We start from the raw sequence: 12407 nt of genomic DNA on the forward strand, positions 1-12407 counted from the left end.
TATTCCCCTTGTTCAGGTCGTGAAGATACATATTACTTCTCTATCATCTTCGGATAACGAATTCTCACCTCTTTGATTTCTCTTTTGGTGATGACCGTTCAACAATCTCAATAATGAGTCAACAAACTAATTTCCTTGAGCACCTATTTTTAATCCGAGTACGTGCTCACTAGCTAGTTTAATTTTTTATTTCTGTTTGTTATTTGTTATCTTCGATTTGAAAATTTTCCTATTAAAATTACTTTACTAATGTTATTGTAATGTTCTTTTATATAATTTGTTAATTTTTCAAGTCACGAAATTCCTACGTAAATTCTCAAAAAATAATTTTCAGCTGAATTTGTAGCAAAAAGTTTCTAAATATTTTGCAAGTAATAAAATTCTTAGGTAAATCTCCAAATATAAATCCCCAGAAAATTACGCAACAAATTAATCCCAAATAATATTCCAAATAATAAAATCCCTAGGTCAATCCCCGAATATAAATCCCCGACAAATTTCACAGCAATTAATCCCCAAATAATTTTCCAAGTAATAAAATTCCTACATAAATCCCCAAATATAAATTCCCAACAAATTTCAAAGCAACTAATCCCCAAATAATTTTCCAAGTAATAAAATCAGCAGATAAATTTTCATCAAAATATCTCCAGAAACACCTGTAGGATTGATTACCTGGGGATTTTTCTATGGAATAAGAAAAAAGTTTAAAATATTCTTTTTGGTTCATGTACGTGCGGATTTAGCTGAGATAATGTACTTACCATTACATTAATATTATAGGTGTTAGTATAGATTATTCCCTTAATATTATTATTGTTCAAATATATTAAACATATTCTATACCTTGCATTAATCATTGTTATCGTTCAAATATATTAACCATATTCTATACCTTGCATTAATCATTATTATCAGTTAACACCAAACTTGCATTATTCTAGAATGGATTTTAATAAATCCATTTTGTCGATATTGTCAATCTAACTTGACATATTAAGTCTCCATTCGTGAAATTACACTAGACATGTTACGTTATTGTGAACTTATTATTTTAAATGCTAATTAAAGATAACTTAGTAACGAATATATTTCGTTGAAATTATGTTATTGTAGATTGAATAAAACTAATAAGCCTGAAGCTTATAATATAGTGCAATAATTATTTCATGATCCCAACGATAGTTAAAATTATTATAAAAATATAGTTTAATTTACGTAATTATGTCTTCAACAGCTTAAAAAAATATGATCGTTAGGCTAATCGCTTCACAACCCCAGGGATGTGAATATTCATGAAGTAATCCTCCCAATTGATGCAACTTGGATCAAAATTGAGCACATCATCCATCTTGCAATCTTTCATTCTCATTCTCAACCTTTCAGTGTTAGAATCATCAAATCTGAATAAATTATAAAAATATATATATATATCGTCAGTGTAAGAAATTTTTACGCTATCAGGTCAACCAATTATCATATTGTAGTAGTAGGTATTCTGATTATCTTATTTTCAAGATTACAGATCACAAAATGTTAAATTAAAGAGGCTTGCATGTAGATAATTTTTAGATGACTTGATAGTGTAAAGTATCTTTTACAACGACCATTGATATAAGTACTTATAAGTAAAGTATATATGCACCGACAAAATAAATAATTTTTAATGATTATCACACATATCGCATATATTTATCGATCTTATTTTCAAGATTTCAATCATACCTTCCATGAAAAATCACATAAGGTTTGTAGAGTTCAGATAGACGTATGGCATTATCAATCTTCCTTTTTAAATTTGTGTAGGTTCCATCAATAAGATAATACCATGTCAATACATTTGCCAATTGTAGTACCTAAAACATATGAAAGAACAAGTCATAAGTATTATTGTTACCAAAAACAAAAAAAGTAGTGTTATTGTGAAAGTGTAACTTTATTATCATTAAATAAGGAGAAACTACCTAATTATATGAATATTTCTATCATATTTACTAATTCTCCTTGTAGATTGAAATAATTAGATTTTATCTCATTAAATAATAATTTCATATCAGACTTTAAGTCAGATACACCTAGATGCAAATATTTGCTATCAGTGCAGATACATTGAAATAGCGTCTAGGGAGGCGAGCGAGAACAGGAGGGATGCGAGTGGAATTTCTCTAATGTATCATGATACATGTGAATTGCACTAGTTATAGACTAGATGTATCTAGTGTGATTCGCATGAATCTGGGATACCAGATACACAAGAAAAATAAGAGGATAGCGAGCGAGAATAGTTATCATAGATGGTGAAAAAGAGAAAATTAAAAAGTTTATATTGAAAAGAAACCTTTAACAAAGAGATCTCTTTAGGATATTCGATAAAATTAGAACGATACGCACCTTTAACAAGGGCCAATAATATCTTGAAATGTATGCTTGAAAGCTATCCATGCTGCTTAAAAATGTCATCTCCTTCACTTTGATGATGTTTCCATGTTTGTCAATCCATGGATTTTTGGTGAAGTAATTAAATATGTAAAGTCTCATATCCTCAAGTTTCAAGAGATTTCCTTTAGATGAACTTATGTTATATATGAAGTCATTTTGATATGATTTATTATTTCCATGTGCTACAATTGTTGCAAGGATTGAGTTCACTACCATATCACCTGGAATCTGCATGTCATTACAATTTCATGAACATTTTGTCACAAAATGTAAGCAATAAATCACACGAAAATAACTTTATCGTATTAAAATTTTTTGAACACGTATAGAAAGGACATACCAGATCAGCATTTGTGTTTGGGTCAGCAAGGAAGACATTTGATATACCTTTACCATATATCAACATAAAGGTATCCAATGTTCTGCAATTTTCGAGAGTCAAACAGTTTAAATTTTAACTGTAAACAGGTTTGACTTTCAAAATCTGAAGCGTGTCACATAAAGTGAAATAGAAAAAGTATATCAACTTTACAAAACTTACTTCATGCCTTCAATCCATCCTGGAAATGGCTCTTTATAAGTGCTAGTGATAATCGTTGGACGTAATATGACAAGTTGTATATTCTCTTTGAAGTGTCCTAACATCATCTCTCCCATTGCTTTTGTGAAGGAATAAGTGTTTGGCCATCCATTTAAACTTGCCCTAAATGATCAATAGTCATGTTGATGTAATATAAGTATGAACTTGTTTGACTGGGCATCGAGTTTTTAAAATAAAATATTCTTCTTTATAGACATACTCCCTCCTTTCATTTTATTGAAACATGTTTGGTTGTACATGAAGTTTAAGCGCGTTGGTTTGCCAAGAGGCATCTTTAGACATGACACCCCTTCGCTCAACCTGAGTCCGCCCCTGTCTTTATGATTACAAAAATTCAACTAACCTTTGAATGCCTAGGTTTCTCATGGCCATTGTCACTTCCTTTGATGTCAAATTTTGAGCTTCAAGTTCCTTAAGTTTGTCATCTATCACTTTCCTCTCCACATCAATGTCTATGTAGTAATCATCAAAATTGAATGATTTTTCTGATATAACACCTTCTCCTTCCCCACCAACATAAGCTGTGAGACAAACAATACATAAAAGATGACATATTTATTGATTGTCTCAAAATTAATGTAGTAATAAAGATTTATCAAAATTAGGAGTGTAGTGGGAGATCTTAAGTTAATATAATACACAATAAATAAATTAAATTTACAGTCAAATTTTGAGATAATAGTTAAGACATTTTCCGAGTATCACTCTTTTGCGAATTTTCTACCTAAACTATCAGGTGATTGTATTTTCTAGTTGAACTGTCAGTAACTCTGTTCATCAAAACACACTTCAAAATTAATGAGTCAATTTCATAGGATGAAATTTTATAAGCGTTGGCACGCGCCTTTTTGATGAATATATTTAAACAATTGGTCAAGTCAATTTCGAAGTGTGTTATAATAATAGTCATACACACAAAAATCTGATAGATTAGGGATAATGCACAAGTACCCCCTCAACCTATGTCCGAAATCTCAGAGACACACTTATACTATACTAAGGTCCTATTACCCCACTGAACTTATTTTATTAATAATTTTCTACCCCTTTTCGGCCTACGCGGCACAATCTTGTGGGCCCAATGTTGGTTGACTTTTTTTCAAGCTAGTGCCACGTAGGCCGAAAAGGGGTAGAAAATTACTTATAAAATGAGTTCAAGGGGGTAATAGAATCTTAGTATAGTATAAGTGTGTATCTGTGATTTCAAACATAGTTTGAAGGGGTACTTGTACATTTTTCCAATAGATTAAGTATGAAACTCACAAAAACGTGACACGTGATTTTGACTGTAATCTTAATATTTGACTATACACTCAATTTATTTATTCTCCTAGCTAGTAGTAAAAAAGAGATAAATATACTTTCTACTTTGTAATTTTATATATACTCCCAAAATGTGCATCATATATAAACTGACCAGTGGATACATGAACAAGAATTTTGACATTTGCACATCTTTTAGCAAACTTGAGGACATTGAAGGCACCAAGCACATTGATATTCATTGCAATATCATATCTACAAGAAGAAGAAAAAAATGATACTAGTTAAACTAAACATAAAGAAATAAATCAAATTTCTTGCATTAAAATTAAGGAATATATCGATAACCTCTAAAATTTCTCATTTAATTTCATTCAGAAATTCAAGCTATGTTTTGTTTTGATTAAGCATTTGAGCATATAATAAAGTGTTTCTATTAGGTACTTCTGACTCAAATTGCACAAAAATATTTATGCATGTTCTCAAGTATTCATTGCGTAGATAAGTTATAACCAATTTCAAATATATCACTCTTTTTAATTATACACATTAGCCAATCAATAACATGTAAAACCTCATGTATATTCCAATTGCAACTAATGTATGTAATTAAAGAAGGTCAACTAATGTATGTAACTAAAGAAGGTATCATGATTTATATATATATATATATATATATATATATATATATATATATATATATAGATAGATAGATAGATAGATAGATAGATAGATAGATAGATAGATAGATAGATAATAACTTAACTATGTAATAGACGTTTGATACCACACATAATTTCTTTTCAAAATTAGAACGGGAAGTGTTCCTATTCGTATATTCAAGTACTCAATTAAAACACAACCTAATTCGAATATCTAAATGAAATTTGTTGATATCGTCCATATATAAGAGATTGTCGATATATTATTAAAAATAATCATATGATTATATACCTCTCATCAAATCTAGTAGTTGCAGCTGAGTGTATGATAATATCAATTTCTTTTAACATCTCATATTTCATCTCTGAATTTTCAATTCCAAAATCCTCAATTGAAATGTCACCAGCAATTGGAAATACCTTCTCTTCTACCAAAGAATTTAAGTTATTTGTACCTATTTTTTCTCTTAGAACATTAAACAATTCAGCCTGCAAAATCTGTGATAAATTGGCAAGTCAATTTAAAAAAATAAAAAATAAATCCCATCAAATCATATATGCTTCATAAGATTTATGGATAATTTAGGGAAAATGCACAAGTACTACCTCAACCTATATCCGAAATTTCAAAGGCATACTTATACTATACTGAGGTCTTATTACCCCCTGAACATATTTTATAAGTAATTTTATACCCTTTTTCGTCCTACGTGTCACTAGCTTGAAAAAAAAAGTCAACCAGCGTTGGACCCACAGGACAGTGCTACGTAGACCGAAAAGGGGTAGAAAATTATCAATAAAATAAGTTCAGTGGGGTAATAAGACCTTAGTATAGTATAAGTGTGTCTCTGAGATTTCGAACATAGGTTAAGGGGGTACTTGTGCATTATCCCGATAATTTACAATATTTGTTTTGTGTATGCGTACGCGCATATATGTGATTTATTTTAATTATTTAAAAGTAATAATTTAAATTTAAATAAAATATTAATTAAAAAATATATCTTTCAAAATATTAGAGGAAATATTACTTTATATGGTATTGTAATTAAAAAAACTGCTTATTTGAAGAAACACATTCTAAAAGAGATGGTGAATGATAATAATGATCACGATTGCAGAGATGGTTAACAATTATGACATGTAATGATGGTTGTTAGTGATCATCAAAATTGATAGATACACAATGATCGATAATGATGATAATGATTGATAGTAAAAATTGATTGATGCTTGATGGTGATGATTTCCAGATGCAAATAGATAGTGATGACTATGATTGTGCGAAGAAAGTAAATTTTTAGTAAATAATAATTTTTGAAATTTCTTTCCACATATCTAGATTCTAATAAGAAAAAGTAATTTTATATTTTATCGATAATATATAACATATTAATATAGTTAAGGCTATAATTAATAAAATTATTGAGGTGCACGCAAACAAGCCTTTATTAAAAAGAATAATAATATGTTTAATACCTCAACATTAAAGCGCTTTCGGGCTGATTTGGTGTCTGAAGCTCTTAGAAGAAGGAATAGTCTTTTTATGTTCGGTTGAACCCTAAGTATCTTCTCCACTAAAACTACATTACAAAAGGGATATATATGAAATTAATAAATAAATATATATATATATATAAAAAAATTATTATCTTAAAAATATCATGCGATTTATGTATCTATATAATTAAAGATGACCTAAAAAAACATGAGCCGAATTCAAGTACTCAACTCCAAAAGTTAGTTGAAGTAAAAATTATCGACAAACTATGTATTAGAAGACAAATAATCCACATACCAACCTAGATAGGAACGTTCGATTTCTCCCTGAACATACACTCAGAATTGGATATTGAAGTGTGAACAATATAAAATAAGGATTTATATTGGATATCAAGATTGAAATATCTCAAATTTAACTCAACTTCAAAAATTAACTGTAGGTAAAAATGTTCAAGGACCATATATATAAGAAGGGAAATAATCGACATTCCTTTTGATGTGGAAAATCAACACAAATCAAAAGTTAAATAATTTTCAAACATATAAATATATCGTTCTCTTTAAAAATAGAGTAATAAAAAATTGATGATACGTATCCGTATATATATATAGAGAGAGAGAGAGAGTCCAGAGCCTAAAGGGTATAAAATGTTAATAAAAATTCCAAAATGGTATATGAATATTTATTTTAACCAAAAGGACAAGATCGCTGGAAGGGTAGCGATTTCGCTTGCCGGAAAAAGTAAAATCGCTGCCTTGGCAGTGATTTCTAAAATATTTTTTTAAAAGATTTTTTAATAAATCGCTCCCTAAGGAGCGATTTACTTAATTTTTTATTTGAAATTAAAAAAAAAAGAAATTAGGAGCAAATCGCTGCAAGTGCAGCGTTTTGTCTCCAATTTTCTTTTATATTTTTTTAAATCAATTTTTTAGAAAAATTTTCATTGCTACTTATTTTAAAAAATCATTAAAAAAATTATTTTGGAATAAGTAGTAGAAAAATTTAAAATTAAAATTTCTTAAAAAAATTTAAAATTTAATTTTAAAAATTGTAAAAAAAAAATTAAAAACATTGATTGGAAAAAAAAATTGGAGACAAATCGATGACCTTGCAGCGATTTGCTCTTAGTTTTTTTTTAATAAATAATTTAAAAAGTTAAAGAAATCACTGATTAGGCAGCGATTTATTAAAAAGTCATTAACAAAAATTTGTTTTGAAAATCGCTGCTAAGACTTTTTTCGGCAAGCGAAATCGTTGCCCTTCCAGCGATTTTGCCCTTTTGGTTAAAATAAATATTCATATACCGTTTTGGAATTTTTGTTAACATTTTATACTCTTTAGGCTCGGACTATATATATATATATATATATATATAGAGAGAGAGAGAGAGAGAGAGAGAAAGGAAGTGTACTTTTTGCAAGGAATCCAGTGGCTCCAGTAATGAGAATAGTGTTGCCTTCTAAAAATTGTTCAATTTTAGATAATTCCATTGTGTATATATTGTTAGAGGGAAAAATAGTGTAAAAAATGGGAAGCTAAATTCTAAAATTGTGAATAATGATATTAAAAATGATATATGATATGAATCCATGAACTCATCTTTATATAAGTATAGATTCATCCTAGGCCTAAAAATGTACATAGGAAGAAAATCATGTGAGATTTGCCCTAAAATGAATAATATTATATTATATTATATTAAAAATATATTTTAAACTACGCAATTGATATCAGAGTTAATGAATCAATAAAATGAATGTATAGACTATAGAGATGGCAAAATGATAGTGTGAGACCAATATAATTGTTATAGTCCATATTAATTTCTTAAGCCAACTCTATAATTAAGTAGGGTTCAATTGTACCAAAGGTTTGGCCCAACTAAAGCTCTCTTTTAGCTAGCTCACAATACTAAATGTGTAATTAATTAATTAATTAACATAGACTTGGGCTAAATCCTAATGTGCCAAATTTGTTTTCATATTTTTTTTATTTACTTTTTTCATATAAAATTAGTGAGTGTTTCAATTAAAAGTTACTAATATGGAGAAATACATAACCAATAAGAATTTTAGGATAGCTACTAATATAATTATTTAAATAAAAAAAGACGACTACTGAAAAATCGGATTTTTAATTGAAATTTTAGATAAGTAGTTCTTCAAATCTTTCTTCAATAAGGAATTGTATTAGGTCTTATTTCTATTAAGTTGGCAGAATTAATTCTAATTACATATTTACAATATAAATGTGGTGATTAATTAATGGATCGAGGAGTTGTTTATTTTTGCACACGCTCACCTATCATTGGTAGTCATCGTACCTTACAAAGTTGCTCTCATACAATTGGAGTCCTTTTAAGATATCGCAGAGTAAGACTTATTTTGATCCAGTTGAGATGTTATAGTTTATTTTGTCTATCACGCTGCACTTGTAAATTTGTGCAAAATTTGTATAGTTTTTATCAGAACCTTAGTTTTTGCCAAGCAACTACTGAAACAATAGGTCGAACTTAAGCTCCCCTTAAATTTGTAAAAAAATTAAAAATTAATAAACCTTTAATTAATCAATCTCTTTTTTCTATTGATCTCCTCGTCGCGGCTTCCTATACTCTCGATAAGAGGGAAAGATAAAAAAGATTTTCTCTATATCCCAAGTCTTTATGGTCATCTTTTTTCTTTTTTGTGATGTCTGGATCAATTTTCGCGCACTTCAACTATCTTCACGAGACACATATCGTCTCACACCAGCAATAGTAACTATGTCCATTAAGACTAAAACAAATAGAAAGAATCACCTAATATTTTTTTATCATCGTTAAAAATCTATGGTCATCATGGTCATTTTTTTAATATTTGCTCTATTATTCTTATAAAATGTAATATTATTATATCCATATAGGGAAAGAAGAAATGGGGAGGGTATTATAGTATGTAATTCCTATTAAATCTATTGGTAGGGACCAGAATAGGATGGGTAAGCTATTTCATAGAAGTACTTTTGCATTTAAAGAACTCGCAATAATAATAAATTTGCATTTAGTATTCATACCAAATTATATTATCCTCTCCGTTAATTTTTATTTTTCATATTTAAATTTTGTATGTCTATTAAGAAAATAATAATTAATGATTATTTTATCAAATCATCCCTATTAATTGATGTATAATATTAGATCTTACAAAATAATTTGGGAAATAAATAACTATGGATAAGCGTTAAATATGAAGAGAAAATTGTTCTTTCTTAATAAAATAGTGGACAAATAAAAGTAAATAGAGAAAATAATTTATTAAACCGTCTTTGTATTAATCACCAAATTAAAAAGGCTATACATTTGTCCAAACCTCCTTAGTTACATGAAGGATGAACAAATCATCTTTATACATTTTTTTTTTTAAAAAAAAAAAGGAAAACCACACCAATACCTTTTTTAGAACATCTTTTATTGCAAACTATTATATCATTGTTATATAATATGCTGAAGTAGATATATTAATTAATCAATTAATTAATATCTATAATCCCTAAAAATTGTGATTAACAGCACCAGGAAGGTGAGTGTTCATGAAATAATCTTCCCAATTAATGCACCTTGGATCAAATTTGAGCAAATCATCCATCTTGTGTTCTTTCATTGTCATTCTCAATCTCTCAGTATTAGCATCATCAAAGCTGATTAAAAAGAAGTTTAGAAATTAGAAGTATAATTTTGAAATTTATGACTTAAATAATAGTGTCAAAGGGGTGAGTAGGTTGAGTTTATACGAATTAAAATTGACAAGTTAAAAGAATTAGGATAAATTTTTTAGAAATCACATAGTTTTAATATGAAATTACAATTCATTCCTCTTTAGTTTATAATTACGTTAATTCCTTAGTAAGTAACACAAATAAGATACATTAATATGTAGATCGTATACATTAAAGAGTATCTCTGATACATTATAACATAAACCAATACATAATATTTAGCTTGGATACATTAGAACTAACTCGATATATTATAAGATAAACCGATACATAATATGCAGCTCGATTACATTAAAAATTGACAGGTATATCAGAAGAAAATATTGAAAATAAAAAAAAATATAAGACGTGTATTTCAATAAATTTTCAATAAATAAAAACATAAATAAGTCTTGATCTGCTAAAATGTTAAGATGGGCTAAATATTGGGTGACAATCCAACTTAATCAATCTTACCAATTTTTTAAATAATTTTTCATGATTTGATTTGGGCTATATATATTAAAATCGAATAAACTCAACTTTAGATAGGTTGAATCGAGCAGGCTAAGACAAACTTAGTTAACAAATGGATGGGCTATTAATCAGTCAAAACTTAAGCATGTTATGTTAGGCCTCATCATATTTACATTATTTATTTTTAGAGAAATTACCTCATTAGATATATATTCATACTATATTTTATAATAGGACAATTTTCATATATAGCAAACACAAAATTCATGCCTTATGTTATAACAAATTTTTGCTTAATTGCGCTTCATAACAAACATATATATGTATAATTCGCTATACATATACAATTGAATGTATAAAACGAATTGTATAAAACGAGAAAGAGAGAAATTATGTACAATTTGAATTTGTATAAAACGAGAAAGAGAGAAAGGCAAAAGAGACTTGGGCAGGAAAATATTTGTATTGTATAATCATAAGTGTATAGGACGATTACATACAATTTGAATTTATATAAAATGAGAAAGGGAGAAAGGCAAAAGAGACTTGGGCAGGGAATATACATGAATCGAATTGTATAAAACGAGAAAGAGAGAAATCGTATACAATTTGAATATGTATAAAACGAGAAAGAGAGAAACGCAAAAGAAACTGGACAGGGGAGTATTTTTATTGTATAATTATAAGTGTGTAGGACGAAAATATATGTATTTGCATGTGTATACAATTTTCTCTCGATTTATACAAACAGAAATGCAATTTATTCATTTTATTTCTGTTTGTATAAGCGAGAGAGGTGAGGGTGGCGAGCAAGATTAGGGAGAGTGGCGAGCGAGGGGAACGAAAATATATGTATTTATACAATTTCCTCTCGCTTTATACAAACAGACACATTTTATACATTTGTGTATGTATAAAAAGCGAGAGGTGAGCGAGATTGCCACTAAACGAGAGTGGCGAGCGAGATTCCACCAAGGAGAGTGGCAAAAATAGCTATAGTTCGCTATAAGGTACAATTAAATCAAAGTATAATTATAGCATTTAATTTGAATTAATAGTTTGCTATTATATACAATTTTTCCTTTATTATTCTACTTATATTTTTAAATAGTTGTGTATCTTGCCGTGAAATTTAGAGTTTATTGTCATATATTGATTTTCAAAATTTAAAATCAAATCAAATATTGATTTTCTTTAATCGATTTGATCCAAATTTCGATACGATTTAATTTTCAATCATAACTATGAACAATATTGAATCTTTAAATGTACTTTCTATAAGAAGAGAAACGTAATAATATTGAATCTCTTAAATGTACTTTCTAATTTTAAACACAAATAAAACTTAAAACATGATACTTAAAAGTATATAAATAATCAATTATAAATGTTTAAACATAATATATAAACTAGAGCATAATAAAAGACGATAACTAAAAAAGGACGAAATTGGTGAACTCTAACTTGATTCTAAATAAAAAAAATCTTAATTTTAAACCTAAATTTTACAGAAGTAATAAGATATAAGAAAAATTATTTTTATTATTATTTTTTGTAATTCCAAAATCAAACTAACAAATCAAATAACAAACTAAATTCTCAATCCAAAATCCATCCAAATCAAAGGTCAATTCAGTTTGATTTGATTTGATTTTTTCGATTGAATCTGAATGATTCATACTTCTATATGTATATCTGCTATTAAATCTTAAACTATCGATATATTCAA

General features: G+C 27.9%; 1 protein-coding gene across 1 annotated transcript; it reads right to left on the reverse strand.

Moving 5' to 3' along the window:
- Positions 1–1117: 1117 nt before the first annotated feature.
- Positions 1118–8127, reverse strand: LOC107003293 (fatty acyl-CoA reductase 1-like). Its single transcript, XM_015201600.2, has 10 exons — positions 7881–8127; positions 6445–6548; positions 5258–5463; positions 4458–4558; positions 3384–3561; positions 2981–3142; positions 2780–2861; positions 2392–2667; positions 1726–1856; positions 1118–1403 (listed from the first exon to the last, which is right to left on the reverse strand). The coding sequence occupies exons 1-10, from the start codon at positions 7957–7959 to the stop codon at positions 1256–1258; spliced, it is 1467 nt and encodes a 488-aa protein (XP_015057086.1). The 5' UTR covers positions 7960–8127; the 3' UTR covers positions 1118–1255.
- Positions 8128–12407: the final 4280 nt, after the last annotated feature.

This window comes from Solanum pennellii, chromosome 11, assembly GCF_001406875.1.
Source record: "Solanum pennellii chromosome 11, SPENNV200".
Lineage (NCBI taxonomy): Eukaryota > Viridiplantae > Streptophyta > Magnoliopsida > Solanales > Solanaceae > Solanum > Solanum pennellii.

Excerpts from the sequence above, each read along its gene's own strand:
- LOC107003293 (XM_015201600.2), bottom strand. The coding sequence starts at position 7,959 with ATGGAATTATCTAAAATTGAACAATTTTTAGAAGGCAACACTATTCTC. Across the intron at positions 2,862-2,980 it reads GGATGGATTGAAGGCATGAA|AACATTGGATACCTTTATGT; the intron begins GTAAGTTTTGTA and ends CGAAAATTGCAG. Across the intron at positions 1,857-2,391 it reads ATTATTGGCCCTTGTTAAAG|GTACTACAATTGGCAAATGT; the intron begins GTGCGTATCGTT and ends CATATGTTTTAG.